The 18,770-nt window shown below is 40.2% G+C and overlaps 1 protein-coding gene across 5 annotated transcripts; it reads left to right on the top strand.

Annotated features, from left to right (window-relative positions):
- Nucleotides 1-215: 215 nt before the first annotated feature.
- LOC125226642 (mothers against decapentaplegic homolog 4) lies at nt 216-18,294 on the top strand. 5 transcript variants are annotated; one of them, XM_048130691.1, is made up of 15 exons: nt 216-347; nt 1,265-1,503; nt 2,572-2,740; nt 3,430-3,545; nt 3,859-3,952; nt 4,286-4,819; nt 4,935-5,054; nt 5,484-5,600; nt 6,562-6,657; nt 7,949-8,085; nt 8,351-8,442; nt 8,787-8,955; nt 10,164-10,290; nt 11,341-11,485; nt 15,172-18,294. In XM_048130691.1, the coding sequence occupies exons 2-15, from the start codon at nt 1,267-1,269 to the stop codon at nt 15,239-15,241; spliced, it is 2,223 nt and encodes a 740-aa protein (XP_047986648.1). In that variant the 5' UTR covers nt 216-347; nt 1,265-1,266; the 3' UTR covers nt 15,242-18,294. The 5 variants fall into 5 exon arrangements, with proteins under 5 accessions (XP_047986648.1, XP_047986638.1, XP_047986653.1 ...); XM_048130681.1 differs by having other exon boundaries at nt 2,572-2,746; XM_048130696.1 differs by lacking the exon at nt 4,935-5,054 and having other exon boundaries at nt 2,572-2,746.
- The last annotated feature ends 476 nt before the right edge of the window (nt 18,295-18,770 follow it).

Below are 18,770 nucleotides of genomic sequence, written 5' to 3'. Positions count from 1 at the left end.
ATCATAAAATATAGCAAACTGTGGTAATGAAAATAAATTCGGTTTATATATAATATTCATGAGATACAGTTCAATTATGTATTGATTATGTATTAATATTAGGAGGATTATGTAAAAATAGTCATTAAATGGTCATTAATGTATACAGTATCTTTTTACTGAATGCAGCAATACCATTCTAGTTCTACAATAGACAATAGTCTATGCGCCGCCATAATGTCGCTTTCTGTTTTGGTATCATCTCACAATAAAGGAAATCAATTTTCATAACTTATCGATGACTTTTGTGATAATTGTTAACGTAAAACAAACACCAAATTCCAGTGTAATTGATTGAAAACCTGCAGGTAAATACTTATAGTGTCTGTTATTGCATCACAGAACTCTTAGCATTTCGATGAACGACTATTTTGTCTATTTTGTATTATTTTATCACTTCCTAGATTATAATCATGAACTTGAACCACTAAAAATCCTTGTGTTGGTTATACCTTCGTGTAATTATGTCATAACATGTTAACAACAAGCGTAGTTTTAAAGGCCGCTCGAGTTAGTTATGTTCTATTAGGCAGAACAATTTTTAATTGTTGTTATTTTTAGCAATTTGGTAATAGGGCATACTTTATATCAATGATAATTCATTTGTCCTACTTGAAGACATAGTTTTTAATGTAAGTTAGTGATGAAACTACTATATGCTCTAGATTGCTCCCTATTTTGGCAGAATGAACTGCAACACAAATTCTTGAATAGTTATGTTATGACTCATTAATTTGCAACTACCAAAAATGATTCTGGTGCACACAAACTAATGTAAGGCCTGCTTAGATTAAATTAAACTGCTCATTTTTAACAATACTAATGTTTAATTATATTTGATTGTTGATATTTATCATAGTATAATAAGTAATCTGAAGGTTAGAATAATCCTATAATATACTTTTGAAGTCCAATTCAGTCCCAAGCAGTTTATACTTTATGAAAAACAATATTAAATCAACCAGTTTGAGATCTTTAATCAAAGTGATATTCAAGTAAAACTAATAGTTATTGTATTATTTATGTTTTGACCAACCCTTTTCCATTACAATCCTAAATGGGTCTAAATATCCATAATTATGAATTGTCTGAATTAACAGTTCTAATTAACTAACGTTCTTGCGAAAAAGTCATTTGCTAAATACATGCATCCAATTAATTATTGCTTAATCATCATTATATTTTTAATCAAGCTCTAGATACACCAATATTGATATACTTTCAGCCATGAACACCACAGCTCCCACATCGGCAGATGCCTGCCTGAGCATTGTGCACTCTCTCATGTGCCACAGGCAAGGCGGGGAAAGCGAGGGCTTCTCCAAACGTGCCATAGAATCTCTTGTCAAGAAGCTCAAGGAGAAACGAGATGAGTTGGACTCTCTGATCACTGCCATCACCACAAATGGAGCTCACCCCAGCAAGTGTGTTACAATACAGAGGACTTTGGATGGAAGATTACAGGTACTTATTATTACATTTATTATCTTTAGTTACAGATATGTACAAGGAGATAGACCCTTTAAGAATACTTACAGATAGAAAGTAAATATTGAAAATTTTCACTAGACATTTTTTTTTTCATTTATTTAGGAAACAAACAGTTACATACAAAAGTGTATATATTCTTAGATTACAGAAAGACCTATATAGTTCCATTTATTATTATTATATTATTTGATACACTAGCAGCTGATAGCTGATGCGTGTATATCACTGCACTTGTTGTTCTATAGTTAATGTTTATATTTTAGTTTTAAATGTTTATCAAGTCTGTTTTTGAAACTGTTCACTGAGGGAGCACTTATCACTGTTTCTGGTAGTTTATTCCACTCGCGTACGACACGGTTTGATAGGAAGTGCTTGAATGTGCTTATTTAGTATAAAGTACACATAAAAATATATAACAGGTGTCGAAACAGGGCTTGTGCGGCATTGACCACAAGTAACAGAATGAACAAGGTGACATATTTAACTCTAATACTTGCATGAGAGACATGTTTAGTTTGAACTGTAATATTTTTGACGACCGGTCTGGCGCAGTCGGTAGTGACCCTGCCTGCTGCGCCGCGGTCCCGGGTTCGAATCCCGGTAAGGGCATTTATTTGTATGATGAGCACAGATAATTGTTCCTATGTATATAAGTATTTATATATTATATATAGCGTTGTCTGAGTACCCACAACACAAGCCTTCTTGAGCTTACCGTGGGCCTCAGTCAATTTGTGTAAGAATGTCTTATAATATTTATTTATTTATTCCTGAATTTGCTGGATTGCAATGAACCAATTTCATTTCTTACCTAAAATGCATTTGACTACCTACAATGAACACACCTACAATATTACTTATATTATTGATGGTAAGGGACCTTTGTGCTCTTTCATAAGTGATAGTGAAAACATAAACTTTTCCTAAAAACCTCAGTCTTGACAACTTTCCTTGTTCTACTGCTGCTGTGTGTTCTTAGATTCTTCTTAACATTTTACAAAATATTTAAAATACAGTGAATTCATAATTGGTATATTTCAGGTCGCAGGCCGCAAAGGATTCCCACACGTGATATACGCCCGCATATGGCGCTGGCCGGACCTCCACAAGAACGAGCTCAAGCACGTCAAGTTCTGCCAGTTTGCCTTCGATCTCAAGTGCGACTCAGTCTGCGTCAACCCCTACCACTATGAGCGGGTGGTATCACCAGGTATTGGTTAGTATTTGTTACACACAGCGTCTTAGCATGGAATCACTGTTATGGCATACTGTTTCCATACAACACCTGTCTTTCTTTATGTATTCACAGTAATTATGTTTGAATATATGACAAATCTTCAAGATTCAGGCTATTCAAGATATTCATGGGTGCAATGTGCCTGCTCCAGTTTGCTAATATGTATAGGTTTCCTCTCAGGTAGTTTTTCTGCTTATCACATCTACAAAAATACTGGTTCTTGTTTATTATATCTAGCATTTCAAATAGAACAGTATACCTTTATCGAAAACTGTTTTGTATTTTATTTGAAATACTTTTTAGTGCAAGTATTTTGTATTTTCTACCACTTCAAAATACAAAATTAGGTAAAAAAGACATGGAGACAGTCTATTTTGGTTTCCTACTTAATACCAAGAGTGGTGGTGGGAATAGTCTTAAATTTCTTAATTATTTCATATTTTTGTAATCAGATCACAAAGAAAAATATGAATTAGTCATCAGCGCTTGGAAGGGAAAATGGACTAAATTTTAAACCCATATTTTCAGTCAAGATGAGAAGATAGTTGATGTATTTTAACACTACTTCTCTGCATTGTGATCTGTTACGAGCTCTGTTCGTTTATCTACTCAATTTGATGGAAGTTTTCTATGGCACCATATCAAATAACAATTAATTCCAGATCTCTCCGGGTTGACATTGACATCTGGCCCAAGTCGCCTAGTGAAGGACGAGTACACGGCTGGCTTGAGTGGGAATGGTATGGACATGGACACTGGCGAGTTAGTCACAATACAGGTAAATTTCCTTTCTTTAAATCTAAACCCTGGAGTGAATCGCGGTATTTCCCAACTCAAACGATCCTAGAAACTTTCTGAAATCCGGGTAGGTATTGCAGGCGGTCTAGCAGACCTTGCGCTCTCGCCCGCGCACGCAAAAACGAAAGTTTTGCTAAACCGCCAGGTGTCTATTAGCGACAAAATTTCTACATCATATACATGTTCAATAAATCTGATTTTGTGATCGTATCATGAATTGAATCCTTTCCCTGTAATTTTATTTCACTAATGACTTACACGGAAGAGAAAGTAAATTTTGTTGAATTACTCAGCACCATGCAGCCGCCAGCCCACGTCACCACCACTCGCTGCCACACCACCACCAGCAGTTCCAGGGGACCAACATCATCATCAACCAAACACAAGGTACGCTGTTACAAGAATTCTCAAGCGTGGAGTGGAGTTGAGTATGTCGATATTGTGAATGTGAATTCAAGTGTGATGTAAGTTGTAGTAGACAAGCATTCAATAATTTTGTTTATGTAATCTTTTATTTGTAATACCAGTGTTTGTAACGTTCAAGATCACACGAGACACATCCCGATCGTAAGCCACTTTTGTCGTGCGTGACAAACTGGCGTGTTTGTTTTTCCTTCCAGTGTTTTGTTCAAAGTTGGGTACTTTCTTTTATGAGTTGAAGTGATTTTATTTTGCAATTCGCAATTTTTATTTTGCATATTTTCGTTTGCTTTATTTTAGCGCCAGAGGGCGTTCAGAACATGTTCTCGCCGACGCACGGGCCGCGGCCGCTCCGGCCGGCCGGCGCGCCGCCGCAGCTGCCGCACCTCTCGCCCGGCCCGCAGATGATCTCCGGCCACGCACAGATGACGCCCGGCCCGCCGCAGCTAGGTGTCGGGACGCCTCAGATGGGGCCGGGGACGCCTCAAATGGGGCCGGGTACCCCTCAGATGTGCCCCGGAACGCCTCAGATGGGTCCGAACACGCCCCAAATGTGTCCGGGGACGCCACAAATGTGCCCGGGGACTCCTCAGATGGGCCCGGGCACGCCGCAGATGGTGGCGAACGCGCCGCAGCTGCCGTCGCCGCGCATGGCGCCCGCGCCCACGCAGATGTCCCCGGGCACGCCGCAGATGCCCAGCATCAGCCAGGGCATGACGATACCTAGCCCGCAGCAGATGGCCATGAGCCAGCAGCGAGCGATAGCGCCGAAGCTGGAGCCGCCGGACACTATAGACGCGCGAACGATGTGGTTACCGAAAAGAATGAACCATTGTAAGCTTTGTTTTATTTTGCACATATTTTGCTTTTGTCACGCTTGTAAAACGTGCTGTCTGCTTGATTTTGAGCCTCGTGTTACGGATAAGGTGCATAGTGGTTGTGTTTGCAGCGGCGCTGCCGGTGACCATGTCGCCGGGCGGGACGACGCCGCTCATCGACGGGCAGAACACGACCTTCTTCACCACGGAGCAGACCACTACTGAAACACAAATGACACAGACCATATCAGGTAAACTGGACAAATCTGTTGGCTCTAAATCATTTTTCATAAACATAGACGCAAGAAAAGCATATCTGCTCATCAAGATTTTTTGATTACTTGTGCTCTCATTGCATCTCTCTTATGTGTGCTCTCATTTCTATACTTTTTGTGTTCGAGCTGTTTCAAAATGTGTGTGTTTGTTATCTATCCTTCTAAGGACCAAAATTCCACCTTCAGTACTTATTAATCGAACTTAATTTCAAATCATATTAAATTGGAACAGAGTTGTATTGGTATTGTTAGATTTTTATACAAAACAAAATAAAGGCCTGAATAAAGGCTAAATCCTAAAATACGGTATGGTTACAAAATGACAGAAAAAGGCGAGAATTTTACGAAAGCTTAGCGAACTAAGCTTTTTAGGAATTATCACAATAATTAGTATAATTTTTGTAGTGGGTCCCGTGTCGGTGTCATCAGGGTCGGCGGAGAGTTCCCAGCAGAACGGCTTCGCGTCGGCCGGCAGTCCCGCGCCACAACCCAGCCCGCTGCCGCGCACGCAACATCAACAAGGTCAACATGATTATTATTTACAACTTTATTGTTCAAAATACAAATGCCTGAAAGCATTCACCAGTCATCCATAGGGTCCAACAGAGATGTTTGATATTAAACTTATAGGTTGATACCTAAATAATCCATACTAATATTATAAATGGGAAAGTGTGTGTGTCTGTTTGTTTGTCCGTCCTTCACGGCACAACGGAGCGACGAATCATTTTTTTGGAGTAGTTGAAGGGATTGACATAGGCGTCTCTTTCTAAGCATGAAGCCGCGGGCAAAAGCTGTTTATTATATAAATGATTATGGTATATCAATAAATGATTCGGTGATATCTTTGCAATTAAAAGTTTGACTGTAACGTTTTGGATTTTGCCAAACAGTGGACTAAATGTTGGGTGCTGTGAAATATTATTTTCACTCGTTTGCATTACGCTACTAAGATATAATAATGATAGGTATTGATCCGTTCACATTGCGTCCGAACTTCGAAGTTTGTACCAAGTAAATTGTTAGTATTTTGTACATTTATTTAGTAATTTCTGCTAGATATAATACGTTCTATTTTACTTGAAAAACAGACCGCTAAATACTAGGTATGTGAATACTAGGGTTTTTAAACAGTCTACTAGATCGTCTGTTCCAAATTGCGACAGTTGGAATTGAGGGGCTATAACAAAAATACAATAAAGGATAGTTGTGTAGTAGCACAGTATAATAAAGAGTACTATCGTACAGTATGGCCACTCCCGCTCCCCGCTGAAAGTGCCGCCCACCTCTCGGTTACCTGTCAGTTACCGCCTGTCAAAAACGCGAATAATCGACCGGTCATATCTCACTCATACAAGCATGGTACGCGTTCAGACGAGCTTAGAATGTGTGCTAGGAACGCGCCTCTTTCATATATTTGATCGCCAGTGTCCGAGATGTGGTAGTAGTGTAGTTTCTGTTGACAGCGTTGTTGTTGTTATAGGCACATGGACAGGCAACAACACGCTGACGTACACGCAGAGCCTCGCGCCGCCCGCGCCCGCGCCGCTCGACGCGCCGCCGCAACACCACCACTACTGTACGTTATCTATACTCAAACATATACTCTGTCAAACAAGTCTGTCAATAAATAAGAACAAAGAAAACTATAGCTATCCTTTTCTCTAACACCCTAAAGAAAGGGATGCATATAGTTTTCTTTGTTCTTATTTACTGACAGACTTGTTTGACAGAGTATAGCATCATTCATTAATAGGCATTAGCCACAGCTTCAGGCATCTTATACTTAACTATATCATTTCATCAGCGGGCGTCATAAGTTGGTATTCATATGTATTGTTGTTTTATTATAATTTTAGGGATAGGTAAATGGATTGTGGGTTTTACTATAATTTTAGGGTCATAGTCACAGTATAAGGACGAATCAGTAGTTAATCTCCCGCGATCGGTATTTGTCTCTCTCGCACGCGCTGCGCGCGACCTTGGCAGCGCCACGCAGCGCGGCGCGTACTGACGCGACCGGCATCATCTGGTTCCGCATGTACTCTCTGCACCTCGCTCGCGCAGAGTGCTACTCAAGGACAATCCACGCGGCGTAAAATTTGTTAGAAGAATTATTACTGAATCGTCCCTATTTGAATAAAGAATATTTTGATTTAATATACTGTGTTATAGTTTAGACATATGTGAGTGTGTTTAGTAAAACGTCCCACTTTGTCGGTTACCATTAAGGCGAGATTCACTTGTATCTTTATATGAATAAACTGAAAAAGCGGCTTTATAGCAATCGACAAAGTGGGACGTTTTCCCGTGTACACTCACATATTATAACAAGATTAATCGATCTCATCTCCAATTTAGGCCGCGGAGATGCCTGGAAGGCAAAACAATTTGTAGATTCTGGGTTTATCATAAGCTTTTACGTTACACCCTTGCAGGCAGATACTTTTTTTAGTACTTGCAAAGAGGATTGAGTATTATAGAGAGTTACGGTCGAAGTAAAATGTGTAGTCACAGTGCATACATAGACTGCCATCTCTTGACACGGGCTTAAAACTTTTGAACCTCAGGTTTGACAATTTGGCCCATGTTCTTAGCTTGATATGTTATAAAATGTCAAATATTAATATTAGCGCCATCCAGCTGAGCGTACCCCAAAGGTGTAATGCCATCTAGGCCACCATACCTTTTTCTGTGTGGTACTGAGGTACATTTTTTTCTTAGACTTTATCTGTCTATACGGAGTTATGTCTTTGGTACTTGATAGTCAAATAAGAAAGCTATGATCTGAGGACCTTTCCAAAAAAATATTTAAGATTCTTTAACATGAAACGCTGGCTTACGGTTTTAACAAAACTACTCTTTAACAGATAATGGTAACCCAGGCGGGCAGCCCCTGTTGTCGCAGCTGCCTGCGCCCGAGTACTGGTGCTCGGTGGCGTACTTCGAGCTAGACACGCAAGTCGGAGAGACGTTCAAAGTGCCGTCGAGCAGGCCTAACGTCACGGTGAGTTCATTTTTTCATTCCCGTACCTACTTCAAGCAATGCAAAACAAAACGAAACTTTAGTAAATCACTCTCGTCTCGTCTGATCTGTCTGTTTGATATAGAAAATTCGCTACCAACCTTATGATTTGACTGCTTGTGTTCAAATTGTGTAAATATAGTGAAAGTTGTCCATGTAAAGACGTACGTACATATGACGTTCATATTTTCGGTACGATTATTGACCTTTTGTAGGGTACATTTATTAAGTGTGATCTTTGTTTTAGGTTGACGGCTATGTAGACCCATCAGGAGGCAACAGATTTTGTCTAGGCGCTTTGAGCAACGTTCACAGAACAGAGCAGAGCGAACGCGCAAGGTAAGCGTTCCCTAACTTTATATGAACAAGAAATACCTTTTTGTGTGCTAGAATAATGTAACGATTCAATTGATGATGGATGGATGCTGCACCCTACAAAGGCTTAAACAGTTGCGGGTCTAACAGGTTTTATGAAAGGATATGTCATGGCCTCCAACCTCAGAAAAACTTCAAAGCGGATGGAATACATCCTATTTTTATACCCATAATATACGGGGTTGAGGACTATAATTAAAATTATAGTTGTATCATTTTCCAGAATGTGTTTTAAATCATCGAATTGTCTGATACGTCACTGATTTGACGTCATAAGGACTTTTTATTGTTTTTCTCTCTCTGTTTAGACTGCACATCGGCAAAGGCGTGCAGCTGGACTTGCGCGGCGAAGGCGATGTGTGGCTGCGCTGTCTGTCCGAGCACTCCGTGTTCGTGCAGTCCTACTACCTGGACCGCGAGGCGGGCCGCGCGCCCGGCGACGCGGTGCACAAGATATACCCCTCCGCCTGCATCAAGGTGTGTCACTAGTAGCTGTCTGTACAGTGAGACAGGTAGACGTGTGGTGCGCTGTCTGTCCGAGCACTCCGTGTTCGTGCAGTCCTACTACCTGGACCGCGAGGCGGGCCGCGCGCCCGGCGACGCGGTGCACAAGATATACCCCTCCGCCTGCATCAAGGTGTGTCACTAGTAGCTGTCTGTACAGTGAGACAGGTAGACGTGTGGTGCGCTGTCTGTCCGAGCACTCCGTGTTCGTGCAGTCCTACTACCTGGACCGCGAGGCGGGCCGCGCGCCCGGCGACGCGGTGCACAAGATATACCCCTCCGCCTGCATCAAGGTGTGTCACTAGTAGCTGTCTGTACAGTGAGACAGGTAGACGTGTGGTGCGCTGTCTGTCCGAGCACTCCGTGTTCGTGCAGTCCTACTACCTGGACCGCGAGGCGGGCCGCGCGCCCGGCGACGCGGTGCACAAGATATACCCCTCCGCCTGCATCAAGGTGTGTCACTAGTAGCTGTCTGTACAGTGAGACAGGTAGACGTGTGGTGCGCTGTCTGTCCGAGCACTCCGTGTTCGTGCAGTCCTACTACCTGGACCGCGAGGCGGGCCGCGCGCCCGGCGACGCGGTGCACAAGATATACCCCTCCGCCTGCATCAAGGTGTGTCACTAGTAGCTGTCTGTACAGTGAGACAGGTAGACGTGTGGTGCGCTGTCTGTCCGAGCACTCCGTGTTCGTGCAGTCCTACTACCTGGACCGCGAGGCGGGCCGCGCGCCCGGCGACGCGGTGCACAAGATATACCCCTCCGCCTGCATCAAGGTACATATGCATAAGTAATGTAAAGCGCGAAGCTCAAAACCGTTGGGGATGACGACGCACTCTGGACGCCCTCTATCCCATCTGGGGGACATAGAACATTAAGTCAAGTAAGTCTACATCAAGGTATGGTGGTATTTAAAGTGAAACCTAAAGCGAAGATCTACAATGCTTTGTGGAAATCTGAATTCTAGGTTCCAATCTTTTTGCCCGATACGGCATTACGATTATGTTACTCACATTTGAGTGTTTTTCTTTTTACATTTTTGTTCTAGCTCTCAGACTGGCCCAAAAGCGGGGCCAGGTCACAGCGACACAGTACTGTAATGTCTACTGTTTAGATTAGAATAACAGTGTCGGCTTCCTAAAATACTGAAATATAATTATTCTTATAATGTTTATTTTGTTCAGGTGTTCGACCTACGGCAGTGCCACCGACAGATGCAGTCCCAAGCCGCGACAGCGCAGGCCGCGGCCGCGGCGCAGGCCGCCGCCGTCGCCGGCCACATCCAGCCCGCGCACCCAGGCATGAACAAGTGTCAGTAGATAGTTCCACCAACCCTTCTCCCTGCTTTACAAGCGTTCCAATCCGGCCAGACAAACATAATCCGGCCAGCCACACATTATAATTTTTTTTTAATTTATTTATTTATCAAAAAAGACAATGTACACAAGCATATTATTAGTTTCGCCAAACTTTAAAACAGTTTGTTGGCGATGACCAGCGTCCGGCCAGCGTAACATTATAATCCGGCCAGCCAATCGTTGCATTCCGCCGCGCTAAGCGTTCCAATCAGCACCGATCCTAGTAAGATAAGATTCGAAATAAATCGAAATTCGAGACCCTGGCAATCGCACTCCCTTCCGTTGCATGGCGAAAAAACGGATGGTAGCCCACGCCACATGTACTGAGGCAAAAAGTTTTGAGACCCATGCTCTAGGTGTCCGACCTAAGGCTGCTCGGCTTTTCTAATTTAGCTGCTAGTAAAGTATAATATTGTACGTTATTATAATATCTACAATATCTCTTATCTTATACTTTTAAACGAGCAATTCTTGTATATTTATTTATTTTTTATTTATTTATATATTTATTTACACTGACGATCTCGGAAACCGCTCTAACGATTTCGCTGAAATTTGTTATGTGGGGGTTTTTGGGGTGAAAAATCGGTCTAACTTATCCTTAGGTCCCGGAAAACGCGAATTTTCGAGTTTTCATGCGTTTTTCTTCGCGCGCCATCTCGTGTGCAGTAGTTGTACTGTTAAGACAGAATTCTTTCGGTCGATGTAAGTACTATTTATTGCAAACACTAGATGGCGACACAGGTCAAGGCTAAAACGAATAGAAAAATACACTATTTGAGTTTTTGTGGCGAAATGCGCGCCATCTCGTGTGGAGTAGTTGTGTTGTTAAGGCTGAGAATTTTTTCGCTCGATGTAGGTATTATTGATTTTTGAACTAGATGGCGACACATGTCAAGGATACGAAATTAACAGAACCGAGCGAAGCTCGGTCGCCCAGATATTTCCTAATAATGAGAGAAACGTCAAGTCTGGCGATTTACAAAAGTCTTATGATATGCAGGCCTAACAGCAGCGGCGGGTATCGGCGTGGACGACCTGCGGCGGCTGTGCATCGTGCGCCTCTCCTTCGTCAAGGGCTGGGGGCCCGACTACCCGCGCACCTCCATCAAGGAGACGCCCTGCTGGGTCGAGGTCCACCTGCACAGGTAACATATTCTAACGATCACCCAAACTTCTGCTAATATTCGCCGAGTTCTACGATTTTCATGCTTAGAACACATATTTTTCAAAATAAATTATCGGGCATTTTCAAAAATTGGGACCCAAAATTAGTAAAAGTTGTTAACAAAAATTAACTCGATGTCAGTTTTGTGACGACAATGGGGGATGTCTGATAATTTTAAAAGTCGCTGATATTTTTTATGGTAATAGGAATAACCATTTCTAATTACAGAAAAAAGTTACAGATTTTTTGGTAGCACCATACATTTTATAAAAATAAAAACGTGTTGCTCGACTGCGCGTACGACCCACTTCGACTGTTATGAGATTTGTCTTAGTCTTTAAAAAAAATCCTTTTTGAATCTGTGCAGGCCACAGACACTGACAGTTGATTGTCAGCTTGACATTTTTCTCGGAGAATTCATAAGTTTCATAATCTTATCTGGTGAACTATTTATTACTGTTTTCGACTCATTTTCTCTCCCTGGCCTCTGATTTTGCCTCCTTCTACGACTACCTTCGCTCTCGAACCCCGGACGCTGATTTTACTGGCTTAAAACGACGACCTTTGATTTTAACCTCTGGACCTGATTCTGCTTGCATTAACGAAGAAGTTTGCTTTTAAACACTGGACCTGATCCTGCTGAACTGTTTACGATCCGTTTTGCCTCCCTGACTTCTGATTTGTCTTGATATAAGGACGATCATCGCTTTTAAGTTTCGGACACTATTTGTTATAATGAATACAAGTACATAAACACGATATAAGGATCCCAAAACATGCTTTATACCAACTTGTTCTAAAACCAACCAGAAAAACCCAGATTTAAAATTGTTCATATTAAGAAAGGAGCTGAAGGAAAGTTGGTGTCAATAGGTTGGCAGGAACTGCCCAACCAGAGTGCGATTTTGCTGTGAAGACCACCTGAGTGTAAGATACCGTGTCTTGTTTACCAACCTTAAAATGCAGTTACACACTGGCAATAATATCATAAAAAAGAAAGCCATAAATATCTGACACGGTGGCATTTTATAAAATGTGTATTTTTTGGATAGACCATTAGGAAAAATATGGTAAAATACATTTTTTTTTATAATTTGCAATGTCCTATAATAAAATACAATTGATTTATTTTATTGTGTTGTTTTATTTTACTTCTGAGTTGTAGGTGTGTGTCATGTGTGTCGAGTTACTGTCAAGTTACTATCAAATTCAGTCGGCTATGGCTTCCCATATTCTTCTATGGCCCTCCATACTGTTAAAGCATGATTAACAGCACTATAGTAGATTGTGTTACGAGGGAGCAAAATTGCATATTTATAGCGAGGATATAAATTGAATTGTGAACGAAGCGAAGTATTCTATATGTAATTGAATACTGAGTGTAGTGACTGGGATTCAAAAAGAAAGGGTTGTTTTCTTCCCTTCACTGCGAGGAGGGTGCAAAGAGGCACTTTTCCTCTTTGCTATTAGGGACCAAAGTGATACTTTTCCCTTCAAGGACACATTTTTTTACATGGTTACATAACATACCATTTTTTATGTTCATATAACATATCATTATATATAAATTTCCTAAAAGTTGATGTTAATATGTGTAGAAAATTTAATTCCACCTTGTGTCTTAACACTTGAATCCCTCTCTACGCTCAGGATTAAATTTAAGAATACCTTGCTACACTCAAGATATATATCTCATTTTTCTCCCTTGTTGCACAATCTACTATTGCTACCATTTGACACTTTTTTTTTCACATCATATAAGCAAATACCAAAATATGAATCAGGTCTGTTGTAAAAATATTATGCACTTAATCGACACAATTTTTTTATACATAATATTACTTATGTGCAAACACTTTCCGTGGCGGTAATATTTTATACAGGCCAGACAAAGTTATTGAACAGAAAAGTGTCACTTAATTCCCTCCTAACAGGGCCGAAAAGTACCCTTTCTGAATGGGTGATGTGAAAAGCAGTAGGCGTCACATCGCAAACTCATTTCCTTTTTGAGCACTAACTACTTAAAGCAGACAATAAACCAACAATCTAAAGTTATTTGTTTAGGGCACAGGTCCTTCTCTAGTTCTCATCTGTAGGCAGGCGAGGTAATCACTACTAGGAGTTAGCCTGTTTTCACATTACCCGATCCGATATCGGATGTCGGAAGGATTTCAATGCAAAAAATACAAGATGACACCTGTAATGTATGGGATATCGGTCCAACATCCGGTATTGGATCGAATAATGTGAAAACGTACATATGGGTGCTAAAATGAGTAATAATGTTAAATATAGATCAAGACAAATTTATGTTTATTACACTCATTAACATGTAGTTGCACTTTTCAAAATTAATGAGATACACATTCTCTGTCCAAAATATCTCTGCATCTTTCATCAATTTCTTCTTCACAGGCATTGTGTTTGTCGCTGTTCCACATTTTGGCAAATTAGATGAACTAGCTCTTACAAAATCGCTAGTACCTATCCACGTTTTCCCAATTCAATGGGCTTAAAAATTGTAATCAGGTCCGGGGTTCAACGCAAAGGCCGTCGGCAGCAAGCAGGGCAAGCATACGTCTTCGTTAATGCAAGTAGAATCAGGTCCAGGGTTTAAAATCAAAGGTCGTCGTCGTTTTAAGCCGAGTTCGAGAGCGAAGGTAGTCGTAGAAGGAGGCAAAATCAGAGGCCAGGGAGAGAAAATAAGTCGAAAACAGTAATAAATAGTTAAAATAGTTCACCAGATAAAGTTATGAATTCTCCGAGAAAAATGTCAAGCTGACAATCAACTGTCAGTGTCTGTGGCCAGCACAGATTCAAAATGGAATTTTTTTAAAGACTAAGACAAATCTCATAACAGCCGAAGTGGGTCGTACGCGCAGTCGAGCAACACGTTTTTATTTTTATAAAATGTATGGTGCTACCAAAAAATCTGTAACTTTTTTCTGTAATTAGAAATGGTTATTCCTATCACCAGAAAAAATATCAGCCACTTTTAAAATTTTCAGACATCCCCCATTAAGCATGAAATTTCAATAAAAATATTGCTTTTGTGTTAATTACAATTATAAGCAATAATCTACGTTTATAATATAAAAAAAATTAGTTTTTAGACAATTTTTGTTCTTAATTGTCATCACAAAACTGACATTTAGCTAATTTTTGTTAACAACTGTCACTAATTTTCGGTCTCAATTTCTGAAAATGCCCTGTGATCACAAGCTTTTCTTTGAATTACCTAGAATTTATTTAACGATACTTCAGTTGACTATAATCCATTTCACCAATTGCCGAAAAGTCCTCCTTTGAACCTATTTCAAACGTCCTCATCTTTCGATTCCTTGCGATACGAAGGGCGACATTTTCTTCGCTTAGATGGCATTATGTGAAAGCACTGGTCGGTGAATACTTTTTAACCTTTGTAGTGCTGTGGGTCTCTCTGTGCGAAGCTTAGGCAGATTAGATCAGGCGTTTCGTCTGCTCGTTTGCTCATTATGTAATAAAATCCACAGCCTATGTCACTCTCCATCCCTTCAACTATCCCTACTTTAAAAAATCACGTCAATTCGTCGCTCCGGACGGACAAACAAACAGACACACACACTTTCCCATTTATAATATTAGTATGGATATCAGTACAAAGTTAACCCTAACCTTATATTCCAGAGCCCTGCAACTCCTGGACGAGGTGCTGCACACGATGCCGATCGACGGGCCGCGGAATAACATCGAGTAGGAGTTGATCGGCTTCTTTTGAGGCCTTCGCGACACCACACATGTGCAAGTTTGTTTCACTGGCGCCGCGCCGTGCCGAGGCGCTTTTGTCGCTTATCGCTGTGGATAACATATTCGTCTATTGACAGAGTAGTGTATTGTAGTTCGGGCGGTTGATATGGGGGTTGGCTAGCCCTGCCATCCCAACTCCTCAAAAAATCCTATCAGACCTTTAACGTTGAGTACCTACGACTTCGGGGAGGTCTCCCGAGGATCCGAGATCTTTTTCCCTGTATGGAGCCACTCTACTGCACTCCAGCACCACGTGAGAAGCTGTCTCCATGCACCCTCGGCACAGGGGACTATCCGTAACACCTGTCAACTCTGACAGGTGTTACGGAGACCTAAAAAGGAGGCGGCTAGTTTGTTCTTTAGGGCCCCCTTTTAGAACTGCCCTCCGTAATGACCTATTTGATGCCTATTTGCTGTCAATTGTGAACCCTAAATGGAATGAAGGCTGCTATTGGACTAGCCTTATGCGTCATTGGACGTCTATGGCAGTAAAAGGGTTACCCCAATCTCACCAAAGGTAATGGCGAATGTCTTAACCATAGATAAGCGATAAAAGTGTTGCCTCTAACCGCGATGGACGCTCTCCGAGTGATGTGAACCGTGACGGTGCAGCTTTAAACCATATGCCATATAGCATTTAAGTTCACTTTCCTACAAAACAAACCTTTAGGACCCCTGTCTTCCAAATTTTTGTTTTATATCTAATAAATATATGCGAAACAAACATTGCACATTTAAGAGAATGTGCAGCGCTCGTGTCTAAAGAAAGGTGAACTAATGAGTTATGTCTTGTGTCTATTTACGTATAGGATAAACGCTAACATAGGTTTACGTTTACAGTATTGAGACGGAACAAACTAAAGAACACTAAGCGATCTCAGTATAATATTTTTTCACAAATCCTATATGAGGTAGATATTAGCAGAGACGTGTAAACAATAAAGACTAGTAAAATGTTTGAATAATAGAGAGGTTACTAGTTGATGTTATAAATAGTGGTCTGAAGGCCGCTACAGACGTGGGAAGGCTGAGCCGGCAGAGTACTTGATAAAAAGGCGTCGTGAATGTATGTTTTAGGAACGTGGTGTAAGTCCTTATTGTTTTATCGTCTCTGACATTAGTATAAAGATTCGACGGAAACTGGTTGCTCAAGCGAGTCTGTGAAGTAACTTGTCGAGTTTATAATAATTTACTAACAGCGATACCAAAATAAGGCATTTTCTTAAATATAAAGTACACTAGTCGTGTAAGTATAAATATAACAAGACATAATTATGGTTCAACTTGAAAGAAGCCAAATGGGAATTAGCTTTGTTTAGTGTAAGATAAGTGTGTTGTAAGGTAGTTATGGTTATACAGTAATTTATGATAGTTATACTTTAAAATGTTTATACGTAGAGATAGCGCGGGGCGCGGGCTAGCGTAGGGATAGTATGTGCCTGCTGGAGGGGTTGCGAGTAGACAACGTTAGAGTTGCACAATAAAGTCCAGGGTACGTAGCCGAATGGCACAAACGCTCACGAAACGAAACGCTCGTAGATATCTATCTCTATCGCTTTTGCCTATTGGGGCGATAGAGCCAAACTACCTTTCGCGGCGTTTCGTTTTCGTTTCGCGTCGCAGAAATGCCATTCGGCTACGGCACCAGATTCTAAATCTAACCTACGGAAGGTTAGTATTGGCAGTAAACCTTGTAAAATGATTATTATTTTTATTTAGAAGTTGATTTACTGGACTAGTAAGCATTAAATGCGTAGAAAGTCTGATGTCTCAGATGAACGTTATAGTAATTTTGTAGAGGCTTTAAAATCAGTTTGAAAAGTCGTAAGTTGAGTGGAAGTGCCAGCAACCCCTCCATGTTGAAATGGATCTGTGATGTCGTAACGAATAAAGTATATGTAGGGCGCCCCGCGGAGGATATGATATTTTCAAATGAATACAACTAACAAATGACATATTTTGTGTACGAAATCGCAAACGATTGTAATAGATTAAGTAATATGTAACGTGTTTTTGAAACTTTTTAAGTATTTTGAGATTGTCATAGTTGGCTTAAGATTTTGCTTTAATTATTTTTACTCGGCAGATTTACGATATCTTGTGTTGAATGATTTTATTAGTTACTGTTGGTATAGTGTTTTGGTTTCTTTTTTTACAAATAATTGTGTAAATATTATTATATGGAAACTGTGAGCTTTTTTGTCTATGACAAAGTTAAATTTTATTGATATTTTGTAATTTTTATTACGATATGATTTACTCGCAGTGGCAGTCGCTGTTTAATTCGTTGATCGAATTTGATTTATTCGTGCGAATAACCATACATTGTTTATTATTTTGTTATTGCTATTGACATTTTTTCGTTTCGCTTCGGAATTTTACATTTGTTTGTTACCAATGAATTTGTACAGAATCGGAGTACGCGAGTTGTATATAGTACAATCAATAAAAAAATTTTTTATTAACGCGAAGGAGTCGTGGTCAAGGTGACTATCGTTTATTGAAAAGTGCCAATTGGAAGGGTGTGTCATTTCCATACAAAAATTAAATTTCGACTGACGTTTTCTGTTAACGATTGTCACTTGTCTAGGACCCCAGGCGTTACTTAGAAATAACGATTATTCCTTAAATGTTCTCTTAGAAGGCTTACACAAAATCGATTATCGAAAATACCTCTTTATAGTGATCAAAAGGATTCAAAGGGTTTTAGATGATATTAAAAGTATGTGGTAAGTTTTTTAATGCTGTTGAAGTTTTGAATAATGTCAAATTCTACATGCCACAGTTATAGAGAGCTACAGTGTTTGGAGTCTGTCGTACAATTTATTAAGAATCATTGACTGCAGTTATGGGGTTATACTAAAGTTGTCCAAAGTTGTGAACTAATATAATTATGTTGTTCAGATTTTGAACGTAACTTGCCGCTTTTGTAAATACTGCGAACCGAAGCCTTGTTGAAGTCAACGTGGTCGGGAATACAATAAAATTACGTGTCACTGACGATCTCTTTTGTTTTATTTATAACCTTTCATATACTATTTACTGTTACCTCTGTGTTGAGAAACTTTTCGTTTCCATTATTTTTCAGGATTTCTGCAGATGGTAATAATGGTAACATACAAACGTGGTGCGGTAAAGAACTGTCATTTGTTCTTTCCATATCTGTATAAACATAATGAAATTCAACTAATTATATGTCATTTACCTATAGCGGGAAACGAAATAATGGGCTTTTATTGTGGCGCCGCCAGGAGCATTCTGCACAGTTCTCATAGATAGAAATGACATTTCCACTATAACTTAGTAAATGTATGTACTTTCAGTAATTCTGTTTTAATAATTACTATTAAATTTATGCCCCAGTTGTATTTTCACTTCGATTATAATAGTACATAAGGAACTAAACCATTGACGTATACATATAACACTTAAAAAATGTAAACGATTGTCTGTAGTAGACTAAACACAATTCCCATGTA

The sequence above is a fragment of the Leguminivora glycinivorella genome, chromosome 1 (assembly GCF_023078275.1).
Source record: "Leguminivora glycinivorella isolate SPB_JAAS2020 chromosome 1, LegGlyc_1.1, whole genome shotgun sequence".
Taxonomy (NCBI): Eukaryota; Metazoa; Arthropoda; class Insecta; order Lepidoptera; family Tortricidae; genus Leguminivora; species Leguminivora glycinivorella.
The sequence above is the reverse complement of the archived record's forward strand: the minus strand, read 5'-3'. Positions and strand labels throughout refer to the sequence as shown.